The 21,556-nt window shown below is 41.2% G+C and overlaps 1 protein-coding gene and 1 long non-coding RNA gene across 10 annotated transcripts in view; both read left to right on the top strand.

Annotated features, from left to right (window-relative positions):
* LOC106024722 overlaps nt 1–6,833 on the top strand; it is an 80,445-nt gene extending 73,612 nt beyond the window's left edge. For 3 of the 9 annotated variants that reach the window (XR_004574665.1, XR_004574657.1, XR_004574664.1), the window contains one exon: nt 719–6,174. This is a non-coding gene — a long non-coding RNA (calmodulin-binding transcription activator 1). Of the gene's footprint in view, nt 1–718; nt 6,175–6,795 lie in introns of those variants that run through there. The other 6 variants (XR_004574663.1, XR_004574658.1, XR_004574662.1 and 3 more) reach the window with 6 other exon arrangements.
* Nucleotides 6,834–9,778: 2,945 nt separating this feature from the next.
* vamp3 (vesicle-associated membrane protein 3 (cellubrevin)) lies at nt 9,779–14,865 on the top strand. The gene is made up of 5 exons (XM_010896153.4): nt 9,779–9,880; nt 11,720–11,792; nt 13,350–13,508; nt 13,592–13,643; nt 13,765–14,865. Coding segments are annotated over exons 1-5 (303 nt in total). The 5' UTR covers nt 9,779–9,878; the 3' UTR covers nt 13,782–14,865.
* Nucleotides 14,866–21,556: the final 6,691 nt, after the last annotated feature.

Here is a 21,556-nt window from a genome sequence, read left to right as displayed (position 1 = left end):
CTGGTGTGAGTGTGTGTGTCTGACCATCAGACTGGTGTGAGTGTGTGTGTCTGACCATCAGACCATTGTGTGGAGTGTGTGTCTGACCATCAGACTGGTGTGAGTGTGTGTCTGACCATCAGACTGGTGTGAGTGTGTGTCTGACCATCAGACTGGTGTGAGTGTGTGTGTCTGACCATCAGACTGGTGTGTGTGTGTGTGTGTCTGACCATCAGACTGGTGTGTGGAGTGTGTGTCTGACCATCAGACTGGTGTGTGGAGTGTGTGTCTGACCATCAGACTGGTGTGAGTGTGTGTCTGACCATCAGACTGGTGTGAGTGTGTGTCTGACCATCAGACTGGTGTGTGGAGTGTGTGTCTTACCATCAGACTGGTGTGAGTGTGTGTCTGACCATCAGACTGGTGTGAGTGTGTGTCTGACCATCAGACTGGTGTGTGAGTGTGTGTCTGACCATCAGACTGGTGTGAGTGTGTGTCTGACCATCAGACTGGTGTGAGTGTGTGTGTCTGACCCTCAGACTGGTGTGTGGAGTGTGTGTCTGACCATCAGACTGGTGTGAGTGTGTGTCTGACCATCAGACTGGTGTGAGTGTGTGTGTCTGACCATCAGACTGGTGTGAGTGTGTGTCTGACCATCAGACTGGTGTGAGTGTGTGTGTCTGACCATCAGACTGGTGTGTGGAGTGTGTGTCTGACCAGGGGCTCTTCTCTCCTCCAGGGCAAGAGAGCAGAGAAAGGCCAGGGGTCCTGAGAGCTCACCAGCCAGCCCAACACAGAGCCGCCTCACCCTGTGAGCTCATCTACACCCATCTCTTCCCTGTCCGATCCCTGCCTCCCTCTGCCTCACACGGGGGCAACTCCCTTCTCCCTCTCCTCAGACAGTTCTCACAGTGGGGTTACTTCCCAGTCTACACTCCTGCCTCCCTCTGCCTCACATGGGGGCAACTCCCTTCTCCGTCTCCTCAGACAGTTCTCACAGTGGGGTTACTTCCCAGTCTACACTCCTGCCTCCCGGTCTCCCACCGCTCTTCAGACAGAGAAACACTTCCCAAACAGACACGTAACACTCAGACGGGAGGACCAGGTCTACATGGCAACTATATCACAACACAGGGACAACCCTTCTCCTCCTCGCCTCCCAAACAGACAGGGACACATGGCAACTGTATCTAGGAGGCTGCTCTGATGAACACATGGACCTGTCTGGTCAGAGTATGGCTTTCCTTTCACCTTCCTCACAGGGAGAAACTACATCCCCTCACGGCATCTTTGCACTCGTTACGGATCAATGCTTTTTCAAAAAAGAGAAAAGGAAACGGACGCACTTGAAGACAGGCCCTGTTCAGTCGTTGATCGCGTTCAACACAGTGAATAGGACGCTTGGTTTTCTGATGGGTAACAATGGCATTGACGTGCATTATCTAAATGGGACCTGCTGTATTTTCTATTTTAAATGATCAATTTTAGGAAAGGAAATCATAAACCAAATATCACTCCTGTGTCCTGTATGCATGCACTGTTTTCTGCTAACTCTTGTTCTTTCATGGCTTTTATGGCAGTTGGCAAGTCAATGTGACATCACACTTTGATTGGCTGGCGAGACGTGTCAACCAATCACCCAAAAAGGACTACACTTGAATGTAAGAAAAACATTAATAGATTGGGTCTTAATAACAATGTCTTAATTTGTAACTTTGACTATGAAGTCATTTTCTGAGGCAGCATTTTGCTAGCCAGATGTGTGGGTCTGCTTCTTGAATCTATTGCATGTGTTTGAGCTGTAAGCTCCTGCATGCTAACCAAACTGCTTAAGTGTTGTTTCTTTAGTCTTTATGTGTAGTGGTGTTTCTCTTCTGTCCTCATCAACCCGTCTCTACCCCGTGTTTATAATGTGCTCAATGTAAGGAAAGTATCCTGGGTTCTCTGTGCGTTTATGTATCAGGCCATACTAAGTTGATTTACTGTAAAAACGAATGCCCCTCTTCACAAACAAGTGGCAACCATAACATTATTATTTTTTTAAATACTTAAAAAAACATTTTCAACAGTTCGTTAAGTTTGTATGGCCTTATCTATATATTTTCTAATTGTATTCAAGTTTTTTTTATTGTTTTACCGTAAGTTAATTCACAGAAAGACAATAGCATTTTGGTGCGAGTCATTTAAGACCCCTACTGTGTGGTGATGTGTGACAGTTCAGATGGTAACTGTCTCTGTCAATTTGTTCTTAATGTGAACTTCAGAACGCTGCATTTGGTTTTGACGAGAGTGTCACAATGCATTGCCTTGACTTCTTATTGACTTTGAGAAGTCCCCACGCTATATGTTATCCCATCTAGGACAGTGGTCCCTATATTAGCCCTTACAGAGGGAAGCCCAACCCATATTTTTGACTATTGAGCATCTCTGTACATAAAATGACGAGGTATGGGTATATATGGAGACCCTGGATCTTTTTCATACGAAAATACTGTATTTAAGATTCTATATTATTTTACTTCTATACCAATAACATGAACAGATAGACACCCAGTATACAAGACAGTTGTATTGTTTGTAAATAATGTAAATACTAACCATGGATCGATGTGCATGAGAACTAAGACAAACAGGGCAAACAAAACAATATCAACATTTTTGTGGCTATGAACTGTAAGAGATTTTAACTATTACACTTTACCAGTGTTTGATATAAGTGTAATTCAAAAGAACATTTTGCTAAAGCATGATATTGATTACATTTTATGTTTAAGAAAAAAATATAAAGAACTAGGCAGAAAACAAGTTATCTTTCAAACAAAATGCATACAAGTCATGCTTTTGATTTTGAGCTACCATGAATTGAAATATGTTGCCTGTGATACAAATGATTATGAATGCTGCTTTGCCTATCAGGACAAACACGGGTGTGGACCCAAGGACGAGGGCCAGGAATTTTTCCTGACCGTGTAGTGAAAAAACCCCTGATTTAGAAGGTGAAATAAGTATTCAATATGAACAGACATCTCCAGTGACTGGAGGCTGGGAAAGCAAGAAATTCATAACCTCTTCTTCTAAAGTATACAGAGAATGATTTCATTTCAGCTGTGATGAATGTTGCTGTTTGTGTTCCAGCAGTCCTGTGGCTCAGTTGGTACGAGTGGTGTCGGCAATGCCAAGGTTGGGAGATGATTTCCTGCAGAGATCATACGCCTACTAAACGTGTATGTCCTCACAGTTATTTGCTTTCGATACAAATATACATTATTGTATGTGACAGTACTCTTAACAATTCATTGTTCTCACCTAAAATTCCCTGGAACAAATTCCCGTTACTCCTATTCGTTTTTTCACTGGATTGATAGAATTGCTTTGAGTGAATACGGCCTGTTTTGTTTAGGAAGTGCCTACCTGTATACAGAACGTGCATGCAAATTATCAGGAACATTGTTACATATTGGATAAAGCAGAAACGTTGATTCTCTGAGCAGAAATGGATGTGCTCCTACTCCCAGGACCACACCAGATTCCTGTGACTTATTACATATTGTATATACCTGATTTCATTGCTGTGCAAAGGTTTTCAAACCCCTGACCAATTCTCAAATGTTATTGAATTATAAATGGAACATTTGTTAATTGTTATTTTATTTTAAAACACTAACATGGAGAATCAATTACTGTAAGGTGACATTGGTTTTATATTGGGAAATATTTGTGAGAAATAAATAAAATATGTTGCTTTGCATAAATATTCAACTCGTATGCTGTGGAAGCTCCCAGTTTACCATTGGCTTCCACTTGTGAGTATTTACAGTTGCTATCACATTTTCTGGATCAATACCCACTGTTGAAGGATCACTGGTCAGGATGTGAATGTAAAGGAAAGTTAAGACAATAGATACATTAGACAAGTACACAGGCGTAGATTAGGAAATGACATCCAAGAGTTTGGATATTTCAGTGAGCATTAATAATCAGTAAGTGGAAGCTGCAGCACACCACCAGGGCACTGCCAAGAAAAGGCTGTACCCCAAAACTCAGTGCTTGAACAAGAAGGAGACTGCAAAAAGCCACAGAAAGGCTAACAATAACTTTGAGGGAGCTACAGTGTTCAGAGGCTGGGGGTGGGGTAATGGTGCACCAGTCACCCCACCCCAGCTCTGGATAAGTCGAAAAGTACTATGGAAACCATGTGAATGACCCAGCTGCGATGTAAGAAAAGGTGGGGTCATCTTGTTGTCAGATGAGACCAATATTGAGATTGTTGGCTAAACCCCAATAGCTATGTGTTCCCATGCAACAGGACAAGACATCCCTAAAATAAAGTATGTTGGTGGCAGAGCCATGCAAATGGTGATGTTTCTCTTTAGTAGGGATTGGGGACCTTGGTAAATTTGAGGAAATAATGAATGAGGAAAAATACACTGAAATATGCAGGAGTACTTGCTTCAGTCTTTCATGAAGAAACATTGTGGAACAAATAAGTGAATATCCTACAGTGGCCCGAGTCCTGATCTCAATCCCATTGAAAAGCTTTGGCAATATTTGATGATTGCAGCCCAGAAGCATCATCCAATCAACCTCGACCAAAATCTACCAAGAACAATGGGCAAAAATCAGTCTGACAGTTTACAAAGCTGGTTCATACTTAACAAAAGACCTAAAGTTGTCTACTAAATTTAAATGTGTAGGGTTGAATACTTATGTATGCAACATATTACCAAATGTTATCATTCCCAACATAAAACCAATGTTGCCTTACAATTGATTTTAAATGTCAGTGTTTTAAAAAAGAAAATTAGCAAAATGTCAATGTATTAATTGTAATTCAGCAATATGAGAGAATTGATCAAGGGTTTTAATATATTGGAAGGCACTATATATAAAAAACTTTTTTTTTCACTCACTGGCAACTTTATTACCTGTTACTAGATAGATTGTACATCTTTCAAGTATCAAGTAGGACCCCCTTTTGCCTACATCTGCTTCAAGGATCAACATAACCTATTGACCAAGTCTGCATTCTTAGTAAATTGAGTTGCAGCCTGTTTTGCTATTTGCGCTACAAATAGCCAAAACAGGCTGTGTACCTAATAAAGTGGCCATTGAGTTAAACATTAAACCCATTATGCTGTTCTGATATTCCCCATACAGTGATTAATATCTGAGACACATGGACATTGTGTGAATCCTCATTGCTTTGGAATGGCGTAGAGCAAAACCCTCAGTCTGGAACTTAACTGTTGTATGGTTGATGTCAAGACATTATATTTCACTTCGTTTCATCTGTCCTGACACTGATGTTCCTCCAATGTGATTATGTAAAAATATATGTTAGCATCAGCAAACAACATAGACAGACATGCAAACACAACGTACTGTGTCATTTCATTAAAAACACACATACACACGTACACACATCACACCGCCGATACGCACCCACCACCCAATTGTTTTTTTAGACAGAGCAATGCTAACTCTCCCAGATTTAAACTCAGGGCTTTAGAATGGGAAAGGGGCATGGAGACGACACTGTGTGTGTGTGGGTGTGTGTGTGTGCTGATTAGTGAATATATCTTAGGCCATATCATACTTACTCTATTATAACATGACAGTAACCACCCAGAGATGATGCAGACAGAGGAGTTGTTCATCACCACACAGAGATGATGCAGACAGAGGAGTTGTTCATCACCACACAGAGATGATGCAGACAGAGGAGTTGTTCATCACCACACAGAGATGATGCAGACAGAGGCGTTGTTCATCACCACACAGAGATGATGCAGACAGAGATCATGTTCATCACCACACAGAGATGATGCAGACAGAGATGCTGTTCATCACCACACAGAGATGATGCAGACAGAGGCGTTGTTCATCACCACACAGAGATGATGCAGACAGAGATGCTGTTCATCACCACACAGAGATGATGCAGACAGAGGCATTGTTCATCACCACACAGAGATGATGCAGACAGAGGCATTGTTCATCACCACACAGAGATGATGCAGACAGAGATGCTGCTCATGACCACACAGAGATGATGCAGACAGAGGCATTGTTCATCACCACACAGAGATGATGCAGACAGAGGCGATGTTCATCACCACACAGAGATGATGCAGACAGAGAAGCTGTTCATCACCACACAGAGATGATGCAGACAGAGGCATTGTTCATCACCACTCAGAGATGATGCAGACAGAGGCATTGTTCATCACCACACAGAGATGATGCAGACAGAGATGCTGCTCATGACCACACAGAGATGATGCAGACAGATTTTGTTAATCAGAATCTGTTCGGTGCCAGGTGCAATCCATGTAATCCCATCAATATGACTACAACTTTCAAACACCTGACAATTAACATACATAATTTTGAAACAAAACAGCAACAGTAGCTCCTCACAGAGAATGATATCCCAAGGTATTCCATACCTGGCATAATCATTATGGCCCAGTAATTAATTAGGTTGGAAGACTCTACAGCCTATCGCTTTGTGATTGTAGTTAACTCTTAAATGCACTTCATCGTTTTATACACTAACCTGGACTCTTGTTCGTCCCCACCCCCACATTGTGTATACACTTAGAGGAACCCAGAAATGGTTGCTCTTTAAATAGGGTGAATCAACTGTACAAGGCTTTCCACTTAAACCCACAGAGCAATAAGCATTTATTTTGTGAGATCTGTTATGTTACAACCCCATTTACAAAAAAGTTGGGCTCTGCGTAAAATGCAAATAAAATCAGAATGAAATGATGTGCACATCATTTGATATCAGTATACATCATTTCATCCCAGTACAGTCTCAAGAGCATGGAGGGGATACCAGGAGACTGGCCGTTACACGAGGAGAGCTGGACATGGCCGTAGAAGGGCATCAACCCAGCAGCAGGACTGTTATCTGCTCCTTTGTGCGACAAGGAAGAGGAGGAGCACTGCCAGAGCCCTACAAAATGACCTCCAGTGGGCTACTGTTGTGCATGTTTCTGACCAAACTGTCAGAAACAGACTCCATGAGGGTGGCTTGAGGCCCTCTAGTGGGAACTGTGCTCACAGCCCAGCACCGTGCAGCTCGATTGGCATTCGCCAGAGAACACCAGAATTGACAGTTCTGCCATTGGCGCCTCGTTCTCTGATAGAGTCTGGAGACAGCGTGGTGAACGTTATGCTGCCTGCAACATCATCCAGCATGACCGGTTTGGCGGTGGGTCAGTGATGGTCTGGGGAGGCATATCCTTGGAGAGTCGCACAGACCTCCATGTGCTAGCCAACGGTACCCTGACTGCAGTACCATCATCAGACCTTACACTGGTGCAGTGGGCCCTGGGTTCCTCCTGGTTCAGGACAATGCCCGGCCTTTTGGCCAGAGTATGTAGGCAGTTCCTTGATGACGAAGGCCTTGATGCCATTGACTGGCCCTCACGTTCCCCAGACCTGAATTGTTATGGATCGGTGCATTATTCCCATTTTATATAGCATTCAAACTTTCTGGAAATGGGGTTGTACAATTTCAACTTTCAATAACAACTGGTCAAACTGTTCAGAAGTGACCCCTGACCTTGAGATTAAGGGTCATATAAGTGATCAATTATGAAATACAGGTAATAGTAACAACTTTCTATAGGCTAACATCACTCAGCATGTTAAAATAGCGCTAGACATCTGTGTTTTCCAATCTTTTTGTCTCACATCTCTTGCTTTGTTTCCAAATATTTTGTGTCATTCATGCTCTTTCTTTCATAAATTGTTGAAGATGTTTAAAAAAAAAAAAAGAAGATATTCTGCTGCCGAGTCAATGCAAATAATTTTGAATTGATCTTATATGTGGAAAATGTATTTTGAATGCTTTACATAACTTCTGCTGTAAAATGAAATCAGAGTAAAAAGAAAATTTGCACTTTATTGTAATGTTATAGTACTTTTTTATGGTCAGTGTGATTGCAATACTTTTCAGAGAAACTGGCCTACTCATTTGCAAATTATCTTTATAAAATTGTAATATGTTGTCTTTTGTCTTTTAAGACCCAACAGGATTTAAAAAGAATGTACTTTGTTATTTCATGCAAGCCTATACATTATAATAATTACAAAGTCATCTTTGTTGTTTAATTAATTTAAATCTGTTGATAAGTAATTTAATTCTCAATTAAGACTACCACAATGGACATTCAAATGTTACAGTATCAACATTCAATGTTTACATTGTCTTTATTCACAAAGTTCATCCCATGCCTATATGCATCTACTTCTTGAGGAAAGAAAAGACAATGCACTGAATACTGTCATCCGGTCTTAAACTTTGACTTCATTCCTTCTCGTTTTTTTCTTGCAGTCACAGTTTAGGCAATGCACTCAACCTTTACTAGGCGTTGCCTGACGACTTCCCCTTGAATTAAGACAGATACCATTTTCAGAAAACCCTCTCAGAAAATGTCTAATAACACCACATCCTACACAGCCATTGCCATCTCCCCCATTCCGATCATGAACTGGTTGGAATTTGGAATTTATATGCTTAGTTTTTTGGCAAAACTAAAAGAATAACAATAAAATCATATTACAATAGTATAATAATATTGTGTAATAATATAAAAATGGTTTCATGCCAAGAAAGCATATTGACTTGAATTCAATTGTCGAGTGACATGCAACAAATATGATCCCATGTGCACATCTGCACTCTCTCTTTCATTACATACACACACACACACATCTCCTGTCCCCCAGCTGTATAGCAGTATATAGGCCGAAGCTCTCTCGCGCTCTCCTCGAAGTTTGCCTTAACTGGAGACACCACACGTGTTATAGTGACCCTAGAGGAACAAAAGTGTGATACTGATGAGCGCCCTCCACTGGAGTAATCCTGGAATACAATCAATAAAGGAGGAGTTGACAGCTTAGGCCAGGTGACTGGCACTTACACCTGCATATGGATGACAGCAAGGTGGGAAATGGTCGTCTTTTACAAGATCTTTGGTGTTTTGGCTTACAATGCCTTTGTAGTGTGGAGTTATATTAATCCTAAACAAATCCAAAACAAGAGATAGAAATGCCAGTGCTGCCCTAATAAGGACACAAAGACCAGCACCATAAGACCAGGACCATTTGCCACACATTTGCAAGGCACAAACATAAATATTCACATGCTGCCCATCATGCAAATTAACATGAACACATACATACATAAATACACACAGATGCACACACACACACCTTGCCAGAGATGGCACTTGTAGTGTGATTGACCAAAATAGTGTGGTTTCAGGAAATTAAATTGACTTTCCTCCTTTTTTCATAGGAAAGTATATGCTGTCAATTGTGACCCATGACACAGCAAATTTATCAATTATTACTAATTGTTACATGTAAGAAAATATAAATAACTTATTTAGCTAATTATTTTGTTCATCATCAGCCTCTCATGGTCTAATAATATATTTGCCTGTTTTGTTCATCATAAGTAATAAAATAGATACATTTAGCCTATTTTAAACTTAAGACGATTTGTACATTGTATGTTAAATGTGGTCTAAGGTACATAAAATATCAAAGCATATATGTTTCAGTGCTTGTTAATGAATTCAAACATTGGTCAAATTTGACCAGTGAACACTAAGGATGTAAACCCCTTTCGAACACAACTGGAGGGTTAACTTATTCGACGATTTAAATATAAAATTCAGATAAAATATAATCAGATAAGTTTGTTTCAAATAATCTCACTGATATAGATTTTATGCATTGCTACACTTAATTTGAGGTACTTTTATTATAGAAGTACTGTCACTTTAAATTACTTAGAAATGTTGAGAAGCGTTACGGACTGACACCGCTTCAAACTACATGTTTACCGGGGCTTTGGATCTCTTTTCAATAAAATCATGTAAGTATGTTTTTAAGCTTCTCAGATCCGTTACACATTTTATTAACTACACGAACTTTAATGAATATCTGAATTTCAAATAAGCGCCATTCTTGTTAAATAAAAACAACAATCCTAAAGTCAACAACGCCCAACTTTCTGTGGGCTAGCTAACTTTAATGCAACAAGTGCTCGCTCAAACTAGCATCATAGCATACAAAGGTAGCGCGTTAATAATAATGCTACCAGCCTAGCACTTTGCAGACAACTATTCTGCGTCGTTATAGTGCTCACTGTTGGCGTGTCATTAAGCTAAATTGACTTTAAGCTAGCTGATCTTTAGTTTGATTGCTACGGGTGTTTTGGGGCAGTTTAGTCCGTTCCTTAACTTTGCTACGTAGCCAATGCTAGCTAACTTACTAGCTTAAACTAGCTAACGTTGAGTGGATGCGAAGTTATTAACGGCTAAGTAGGAACAATTTCATATTAACTAGCAAACTATTTAGCTTCGGAATATAACTTCATAATAGCATTCGTTGGTAATGTACAGTAGCATATCGGTACAAAACACGATACGATAAATTATGGTTAAACTTAGAAACGTAACATCAGGCCTCACATTCCCCTGTTAGTAACTATAATATGAAGTTAGCGAACGATTCGTTTTTTTTACTACACTCTTTGGCTAAATCTGACCTAGGAGTCACAATTCTTTAGTTTCTACCTTCAAATGGTTAGAACTTCAGCTGTATTATGTTTATTATGGGACGCAGGATACAATACTATTAAAAAAAAATGATTGCAATTTAATCAAACAAACCCTAATAATACTGTTTATCATAAGCAAGTACTGTATACTATACCAATATGCAATTACTGAAAGCTACTGTCTGAATATATTACACATGCAGGGCAACATAAATGATTGACACTTTACTCAGTCTTAACTTGGACTTTCTGACATAAAATGTAATAAAGATATTTAGTTGAGTACACCTGTGAGCAGCTTTGTTGGTCGCTAGGTGAATATCTTGCTAATGAACTTTCCAGGTACCCTACCTATGATAGAAAACGTTAGCAGTGAACATTGTAAACTTCTGTTCACTGCACTCTATTGGAACATGAGCAAACGGAACTCTGTCAGAATAGTAGGAAGTCAGCTTATTGTGGCCTCCACTATCTGCATCCTGATTGAAGTTCCATTAGATGAAGGACACACTGCCCACTGTTATTGTACAGAAATGACTGGTTCTTTGGTAACAGTGTCTGGCTCTGTGGACACATGGTGTGGTTTTCCCCTTTTGAAAGGACATGTTTGAATACTTCCTACCTTCCCTCCTTGAAGTGGAATTAATGAGTGCCGTCAGGTGGTAATTGCTCAGTAACAGACATGTTACTAACACCAGAAAAAAGAGAGGGACAAGAGAGAGAGGAGACCTTGATGGTAGAGTGGAATCTAGGTTTCATCAGACCAGAGAGTCGACTCTGAGTCTTTTAGGTTTCCTTTTGACTTTCTATAAACCTGTTCTGCCTTGGTCGTTATGGGTTGTTGTGTGTAGATTGAGGAAGATAAAAAAAAAAAAAAGATTTTAGAATAAGGCTGTAATAAACAAAATGTGGAAAAAGTGAAAGGGTCTGAATACTTTCTGAATGGACTGTGAATGGAGAGTATGTTTACATTTGGACTGCAGTTGAGGTGCACGTCATCCTGTGTAGAATGGCAAGTTTCAATTCCCAATCTGACTGAATGCCTAGCACAACCATTTAAAGGGGAATAACGACAAATATCTACACTGGTTGACCATAGTGGGACAGGACCTGTATGTGTCTCTCTAAACCTTTTTATTTGGCCTTTTCCAGGTCTGCTCCTGTTCCAGAAGGTTCCGCGCCTGGCAACCGGCGCCTACAACAGACACAGGCCCAAGTGGATGAGGTATGAAAATATGACTGATCTCACCCTGAAATCAGCCAAATGGCCCTGATCAAAAATGTACATACCCTTGAATGTTTGGCCTTATTACAGACACACAAGGTGACACACACAGGTGAAAAACATTTCCCACACCTGTGGCTTTTTAAATTTCAATTAGAGGCTGTGTATAAATTGTCAATGAGTTTGTTAGCTCTCACGTGGATGCACTGAGCAGGCTAGATACTGAGGGGGGAGCAGAAAAGAATAGTCAAAAGACCTGCATACCAAGGTAATGGAACTTTAAAGATGGCAGAGGATGTAAAAAGATATCAAAAGCCTTGCAAATGCCGGTCAGTACTGTTCAATCACTTATTAAGAAGTGGAAAATTATGATACCAAGCCAAGGTCAAAAACTGACAGAATAATTGTTTGGGAAATGAAGAAAAGCCCACAGGTAACCACAGTATGGTTGTTTCAAGGAGCACAATACGACAATACTTGAACAAAAATGAGCTGCATGGTCATGTTGCCAGAAAGAAGCCTTTACTGCGTCAATCCCACAAAAACAACGGTTACAATGTGCCCAACAACACCTCACAGCTTCTGGCACACTGTAGTTTTGAGTGATGAGACCAAAATAGAGCTGTATGGTCACAACCATAAGAGCTATGTTTGGAGAGGGGTCAACAAGGCCTATAGTGAACAGAATACCATCTCCACTGTGAAGCATGGTGGTGGCTCACTGATGTTTTTTAAATGCACAGGGAATATTTTGAAAATTGATGGCAAGATGAATGCAGCATTTGATCTGAAAATACTAGCAGACAATTTGCATTCTTCTGCACAAAAACTGCACATGGGACGCTCTTGGGCTTTCCAGCATGACAATGACCCTAAGCACAAGGCCAAGTTGACCCTCCAGTGGTTACAGCAGAAAACGGTGAAGGTTCTGGAGTGGCCATCACAGTCTCCTGACCTTAATATCATTGAGCAACTCTGGGGAGATCTCAAATGTGCGTTTCATACAGGACCCCCGAAGACTTTGCGTGACCTGGAGGCATTTCGCCAAGACGAATGGGCAGCTATACCACCTGCAAGAATTTGGGGCCTCATAGACAACTATTACAAAAGTCTACACGCTGTCATTGATGCTAAAGGGGACAATACACAGTATTATGAATTGAGGGTATGCAGACTTTTGAACAGGGGTCAGTTAATTTTTCTCTTTGTTGCCATGTTTTGTTTTATAATTGTGCCTACAGTTGAATGTGAATCCCATAAGAAATAAAATGCATGTTTTGCCTGCTCACTCATGTTTTCTTTACAAGTGGTACATATATTACCAATTCTCCAAGGGTATTCAAACTTTTGTACAACGCTGTACATTACCTTTTCAACTAAAACATTGTATTTCTGAATTAGAAAAATGACCAAAAAAATCCTCTGGTTTAATCAGATCAAGTTGACTAATGAGGACATTGCTCCTGTAATTATTTTGGCCTTAGTGTTCAGGGTAATGTTATCAATGGGTTTAAATTAGGTGCGTGTGTGTCTGCATGTGTGTGTGCGTGCGTGCAGGTGGTGGATATCATGCGTGTGAATGTGGACAAGGTGTTGGAACGGGACTCCAAGCTGTCAGAGCTGGATGACAGAGCGGACGCGCTGCAGGCTGGAGCCTCCCAGTTTGAGACCAGCGCTGCTAAACTCAAGAGGAAGTTCTGGTGGAAGAACTGCAAGGTGCACACCGCTAACACACACACAAACACACACAGAGAGTGGCATTTTCAGATGTTTATGATGTGTGTGTGTCTGCTGTCCAGATGTGGGCCATCCTGATAGCTGTCATCGTCATTATCGTGGCCATCATCATCAGTGAGTAACTCTTGGTAGAACCAGTACAACCACCCTGGGGATTAATGTTCTAACCAGGTTGAGGATCTGACTTTCCTTGGTGGGGTTTCTGTGCGTCTCACTGCTCTGCTTTCTCTGTCAGTCTGGAACCTGTCGTAAAGAGTCAGTTGTTGGAGGAAGAAGAGGAGTGGAGTGAATGATGAAGAGGAGAGTGATGATACAAGTGAAGGAAGAGCTGAATGTCTCAGAAACACAAGGTCTCACGGTTTAGCCTACTGAGCTCCTAAGCCTTTTCTCTACAGCTGTGGTCTTTCCCCTGCTCCTGGAGGGCCCATCCTGACACATTTAGAAGGAAGAGTTGTAGCTAGAAATGTATTGAATAAAATGTCTGTGACCTTCTGAATGTAGCTACTGAATAGACCCCTGGTTCAAATGCATATAAATGTCATCCTGAGACACAAACCACATAGTGTATAAACACACACTCTGTTTTACTATCCTTCTGGGGACCCAAATTTATTCCTATTCAAATCCATTTTACCTTAACTGTATTCAAAAACACTCTTTAAACTAATTGCTCAGTGTTTCCAGTGTTCTATGAAATATTACCTCTAATTACTTACAATATGAGTGAAATATTTTGCTGGTTTTGAAGGGCTCACCCCAACAGCACATCGTTTTTCCAAGTGCTGATTTGGCCAGCTTAAACCTCTCAGTAGGTTGATATGAGTTGGATGTTTTGAGATGTTCTCAGTGTAAGTCAACAACATGAAGAAAACATGACTCAGAACTGAGAAATAAAGATGTATTCATGTGGATTCTGATTCTTTACTGGGTGCAATGAAGACAAGTCAGGTTTTAGCTGGGAGAGCGTTGGTCTGGATTCTAATCCTAAACCCTATTTCAGTTTTTGTCCTAAACCTCACCCCTAAAATATTTTGTTTCCTCAAATGGGACCACTGAATTCACTTCACAAGGAAAAAGATCTTTGCTGGGATTGATGTCCCCACCAGGATAGTAACACACTCCTCCATGTGGCCCTCCAGTAACAGGTGTAAAGCACATTGCTAACATTTCTCCTGTTATATTTTCCCTTAATAATTATAAATGTGATTGTTTGTGGCAAAGCGAGACAAATGCTTGAGTGATTTACTCGCTGTGCCTTCCTGATAGTCTCCATTGTAATATTGAAATGTGCCAAGGAGCAGCCCCCAACCCTTTAATACACACACACACACATACACAAATGTGACCAATCCGTTGTTGAAACACACCAAATTACTGTCATGGGTTGTTGGAAGTTATTATATGCAGAGATTGAATCTCCACCACTCTCAGCTGTTTTCTTTCTTAACTTCTGATTTTACCTCACTGTATGTAATGGGACTGAGTGCCCCTAATACAGTTTTTCCCAAACCTGGTCCTGAAGGACCTCAAGGGGTACATGTTTTTATTTGCCCAACCACTCACACACCTGATGTAATCAACCTATTATCTTTAATTTGAATCAGGTTTGTGAGTGCTAGGGCTAAAACAAAAATTTGCACCCCTTGGGGTCCTCAGGACCAGGTTTTGGAAACACTGCCCTAATACGACCTAGGATTTAGTTCAGAAAGAATCCCATTATACCGAGACAAGAACCTTGTTTCTTTACTGGTATTCTCTTTGATAAAAATGACAATGACACTTATCTGCCAACTGTACCACATGTTAAAGTGACTCTAGACTGATTCATGTCAAAGCACCAAACAGTAGACAAAGAAAGACTTCACATTTCTCCTGCTTTAAACCTGTGGTTCTCAATCCCTCCTGGGGTCCTACAGTCAACTATCAATTTTATTGTAGCCCTGAGCTAGCTCACCTGAATGAAGTAGTTAGGTGTTTGACAAATAGTAGGAATCTTGATTTAGGTATGCTAGCTCTGGGATACACCTAATTCATGGAACAGCTGGAGGTCCCCAGGAGAGGTTTGAGAACCGCTGCTTTAAACAATACAAACACAGCCCAAAGACAGCCAAGCATTATCGAACCAATACATGGAATTTAGTGCTTTCTTAATAAAAACACTGTAAAGACAACCAAGCCTTATCAAACCTACACATGGAGCTAGCAGTGCCTTCCTAATAGATACACACCATAAAGACAAGCTAGCCTTATCAAACCAACACATGGACCTAGCAGTGCCTTCTATTAGTCTGCATATACATATATTTATAAATATGTGGAAGCACAGTCTCTCCAAACTGCTGTTCTTCATACTAAAATAATCACAAGTCCACTCACAGCTGTGAGAACTGTACAATATTTCCAGTATTTTTTAACTGTCATGCCAATACATGTATTGTGTTTATTCAAAAAATGATTTGGTGTAGTGTTAGTTATTTTAAAAGTTTTCTTTGTACCAAAAATCTATAAGAGTTTATTTTCAGGAGTGTAATGCTGTGGATCCTTCAGATCGAGATTTATTGCATAAAACCAATTCGAACTGTTTTGTGGCGAGAATGTTTTTACTCTATGCCAGGGTTTCCCAATCCTAGTCCTGGGGACCAGGAGTTTTTTCAAGGGTTGCATTTTTATTTTATTTTTATTTGGCCCAACCATGTATACACCTAAGTCAAATGTTGCGCTACCACTTACACACTTGATTTACGTTATCAAAATATTTTGAATCAGGTTTGTGATTGCTAGTACAAAAACATACACCCCTTGTGGTCCCCAGGACCTGGATTGAGAAGCACTGCTCTATGACCGCCAAACTCAGCACTGGATCTCTGGGCCAGTACCATTCAGTTTTTTCATTGCAACCCATTTATCAGGGCTGGGACACCAGATGGGTGCAATTAATTATGAGGTAGAACCGAAAACCAGCATGCTCTGGACCTTGTAGGGGTGTGTTTCCCAATCCTGTCTTCGGGGACCCCAAGGGGTGTACATTTTTGTTTTTGCCCTAGCACTCACACACTTGTTTCAATTTAAAGACTTGATGATAGGTTGATTACATTAATCAGGTATATAAGTGGTAGGGCAACATTTGAATTAGGTGTGATTTGTAGGGCAAAACAAAAACATGCACATCTTGGGGTCCCCAGGACCAGGATTGGGAAACACTATTTTGGGTAAGAGTTGAATACTCCTGCTCCTGCTATATTGCATGTCTGTATGAATATGTACTGTTCTAAAAGCAAAAATGAATTGAATAATCTCCAAATAATCCTTACCCAAATCTAACCTGTTAGAAATACCTGCTGTTTTACTCTGTGACCTTAGAGTGCTGTGTTGTCTTGCTTAAATAAAAATAGATTTAACTTTTATCACTAATAAGTCTACATGTGTCTGTGTAGGTATGCATTCCAGAGAGTGGGTGACTGTTTTTGGATGAATCAATGCTGCAATTATTTCCATCTTGAAGGGGCTATTGTTGGCAGAAACCGTCAAGAGACCATCCTCCTCTACCCCTTCTGCATTTGAATATATCTGAAAGGATTTGATGAGTTTACTGTGAGAAATATATATTATAGTTATCAAGTTCAAGTTTGCAGGAAACCAACAGAGTGCCTCCTCCGGGTAGGGAATGAGGCGTTACCCCAAGTAAAGAAGTTCAAGCATCTCGGGGTCTTGTTCGCGAGTGAGGGGACAATGGAGCAGGAGATTGGCCGGAGAATCGGAGCAGGCGGGGGCGGTATTGCATTCGCTTTACCGCACCGTTGTGACGAAAAGAGAGCTGAGCCGGAAGGCAAAGCTCTCGATATACCGGTCAATTTTCCTTCCTACCCTCACCTATGGTCATGAAGGCTGGGTCATGAACGAAAGAACAAGATTGCGAGTACAAGCGGGTTTTCTCAGAAGGGTGGCTGCCTTCTCCCTTAGGGATAGGGTGAGAAGCTCAGCCATCCGTGAGGAACTCGGAGTAGAGCTGCTGCTCCTTTGCGTCGAAAGGAGCCAGTTGAGGTGGTTCGGCATCTGGTAAGGATGCCCCCAGGACGTCTCCCTAGGGAGGTGTTCCAGGCACGTCCAGCTGGGAGGAGACCTCGGGGTAAGCCCAGAACTAGGTGGAGAGATTAGATTTTGACACTTGCCTGGGAACACTTCGGGATCCCCCAGTCAGAGCTGGCAAATGTGGCTCGGGAAAGGGAAGTTTGGGGTCCCCTGCTGGAGCTGCTGCCCCCGTGACCCGATACCTGATAAGCGGATGAAGATGAGAGGAGATGAGAAGTTCCAAGTTTGAAGTTTATTTTTCAAATGTACCGAATATACCGCGTTATCCAGGACAATGAAATACTTGTGACATGGCACCCGACAACTACATAGTAAGATTTAAGAAGAATATATAAAGCAAAATATAGCAAAACAAAGACTAAAATATCAAGATAGTGATAATATACGTAATGCTGTAAAACTAGCAGCAATTGAAAAAGTACTGTAATATGGGTAGTAGTACTGAATATTATGGATATGGCAAGTATGTCAATAATATACATATTCTTACCAACGTAAACTAGCATCAGGAAGGAGTAGGATGAGGAGAATGCACAATATGGGTACAAGTATTGAATATTAGATATAGATGTAGATACATATGAGCGCCATATGCTTTTGAATGGCACTTGAAAGGGAATATTTTAGTGTACATTTCCCAAAGCCATTGTTGCTAAAAATGCATTGGAAATGCATATATTTTAGTGAGTTTATCTTACAAAAAGTTACAGTTTAACTTATTAAAATACACTGCTCAAAACAATTAAGGGAACAGTTACATCACGTCGGGTCTCTATGACCGAAATACATTAAAGATAAAAATATTTTCTGTACATTGTGCAATTACAACACACACCACCCGCTCCCACCTGGAAAAAGTCAACACAAATATGAGGATGCTGTTTGTGGACTACAGCTCTGCATTCAAAACTATTGTGCCCGCTAAGCTTGTTCCTAAGCTCAGGCCCCTTGGACTTAATAGCTTCCTTTGCTATTTGATCCTGGACTTCCTGATGGGCAGACTCCAGCCTCACCTCTGCCCAACCTCACCTCTTCTGCACTGACCCTGAGCACCGGAGCCCCCCAAGGCTGCATACCCGGTCCCCTCCTGTAATCCCTGTTCACATATGACTGCGTGGCCACTCACAGATACAACACTATCGTCAAATTCGCGGATGACACCTCCATCCTGGGTCTCATCTCCAACAATGATGAGACCACTTACAGAGAGGAGGTAGGAGTCCTGGCTACATGGTGCCACGACAACAACCTCTCAATGTCTGCAGGACTAAGGAGATGATCGTGGGCTTCAGGAAGCGGGCTTCATCGGCTGCCATCTCCCGTCGGTGCAAGGCGTCTACCATACCATACACGATGCCTTAGGAAAGCACGGAACATCATCAAAGACTACAGCCGCCCCGGCTATGGTCTGGTCACACTTCTGCCATCTGGTAGACGCTAGGGGAGCATCAGGGCACGCACTTCCAGACTCACAAAACAGTTTTTCCCTCAGGCTATAAGGCTCGTCAACCAGATCTACTAATTTCAGATGCTCTGATGTCTTATCAGGTACATTGTGTACATTAGAATATTCCTTTGCATGTACTATTCATACGCATATTACACATAGGTATCTGTAATATTAAATACTTCTACCCATATTGTTGCTAGTTTACAGTACTCTTTATAAACTGCTGCTAGTTTAGTGTTATGTATATTATTGTTTTATTTTTTGCTTTATATATTTTTCTTAATTCTCACTACCTAGTTTTTGGGTGCCATATCACAAGAATTTCATTGTGCAGGAGGACGATTTCAGTGCTTTGACAAATAAACTTTGCAACTTAAATTAATTGAGAACAAAATGACATAACAACGGTCAATGGAAACCAAAATCACTAACTGAGGGCTGGATTCAAACCCAAAATGAAATCAATTTAAACAATTCAAATCACAGGCTGTTCCAACTTGTGTGAATTTCATCACGGCAACTCATAATTTGACTCAGTAATGTTTATGGCCCCCACATGCCCATATGCTCTCCCGACCATGTCTGGGCATGCTCCTGATGAGATGGCGGATGGTGTCCTGAGGGATCTCCTCCCAGACCTAGATCAGGGCATCAGTGAGCTCCTGGACAATCTGTGGCATTGTTGGCGGTATCGGATGCACCAATATCCTACGTCCCAGTGGTTCTCAATTGGATTCAGATCTGGGGTACGTCAGGGCCAGTCAATGGTGCTGGGTTGATGCCCTTCTACGGCCCTGTCCAGCTCTCTTCATGTAACGGCCCGTCTACTGGTATGGCCTTGCTCTTGAGACTGTACTGGGAGTCAAAGCAAACCCTCTTGCGACGGTACGTATGGATGTGCCATCCTGGAGATACTGGACTACCTGTGCAACCTGAATGGACTCCAGGTACCGCCCCATGTTACCAGTAGTGACAAAGTCACTATCAAAATGCAAAACTAGAGAAGAATCAGTCAGGAAAGATAAGGAGATGGCAATTATCTGTGGCCACCACCTGAAAAACCATTCCCTTTTTGGGGGTTGTGGTGCTGTTGCCTCTCCAGTGCACCTGTTGTCACTTTCATTTGCACCAAAACTGGTGACACTGATTAAAAATCGCTCATGCTTCCTAATTGGACAGATTGATATCCCTGAAGTTTGATTGACTTGGGTGTTATACTGTGATGATTAGATGTTCCCTATATTCTTTGAGCATATTATATTAGCAGTTAATACGTATAGTGCTTTAAATGTAAGAACATACCCGGTTGAGCGAAGGGAGAGAATTCAATTATTCATTGAAAATATTGAAGCAAATGTCTCTTGCATATGTTTGTCATCTCACAGTGAAAATGGCGGTTCACTGGTAAATATATGGTAGGCGTGGCTACCCATAATTCTACAACAGAGTACTATAAGCCCATTGACTAATTACAGCCACCAGCTTTGACAGAATGTGATTTCTTGTGATCGTGTGGAATTCCTGAGAGCGAATGCAAAACTGTGTTCTGTTGTTCTTCAATTTCTAAACACATTTTACTTGGTACAAAGCTTACATTCATAATAATCTCACAGCATTAACCACTAAAGTGTTGCAGTTATACGTTCAACAAGTTGGGACGTCACTAGCACCTTTCTGGTGATACATCATCGACTGGAAACAGGCAACTGAGTGTGAGTACAGCAACTTTCACAAGGATCACTACAACTACACTGGACACATTGTTTTCCAAATCTTCCTGACCACTCACAGGACAGAATGATGCCAGGGTCAGATCACCTGGATCTACACTCACATGGCAGAACGATGCCAGGGTCAGATCACCTGGATCTACACTCACATGACAGAATGATGCCAGGGTCAGATCACCTGGATCTACACTCACATGGTCTACACTCAATGCTTGCTTTGCTGAATATCTAGATGCTATTTTCACCGTCAAAAATGTATTTCTCTGGGGCGAGACCTTCCAAAATGGAGTAAACTCAACGTCACTTTACGTTGCCTCGCCTTGACGGAAAAGGACGGATGTAATGTAATTTAGTTAGGAAATCAGGAATCCAATGGAAACAAACGTGAGCTTCTAGCAAGTACAGTTCAAAAGTTATCGTTTCAAATATAACCCTGTCTGTAAATATCTAAACGCACACTAAAAATACTGGTCTGTTCAGCTCAGATGCTGGGTGCGGTGCATGAAATACCCTGTAAATTATCTAAGGAGTGCAAACCGTGTTATATAAAAAATATAGCTAGTGTTCAGGCTTTTGGGCTAGTTTTGAGCAGTCTTTGGGCTGGAATTGTTTTCCTTTGACCTGGCGACCCTGGTTACACAACGTTCCTTTCGGGGTCTTTCCTGACAACTATCAAACTAGCCGTCTCCATTTTAAGTGTCTACAAACTTTTATCAATAACATAACTAACTAATATACCCTGTTACTCTGCTAGCTTA

Source organism: Esox lucius, chromosome 17 (genome assembly GCF_011004845.1).
Source record: "Esox lucius isolate fEsoLuc1 chromosome 17, fEsoLuc1.pri, whole genome shotgun sequence".
Classification (NCBI taxonomy): domain Eukaryota; kingdom Metazoa; phylum Chordata; class Actinopteri; order Esociformes; family Esocidae; genus Esox; species Esox lucius.
The sequence above is the reverse complement of the archived record's forward strand: the minus strand, read 5'-3'. Positions and strand labels throughout refer to the sequence as shown.

Excerpts from the sequence above, each read along its gene's own strand:
- vamp3 (XM_010896153.4), top strand. Across the intron at positions 11,793-13,349 it reads CACAGGCCCAAGTGGATGAG|GTGGTGGATATCATGCGTGT; the intron begins GTATGAAAATAT and ends GCGTGCGTGCAG. Across the intron at positions 13,509-13,591 it reads TCTGGTGGAAGAACTGCAAG|ATGTGGGCCATCCTGATAGC; the intron begins GTGCACACCGCT and ends TCTGCTGTCCAG.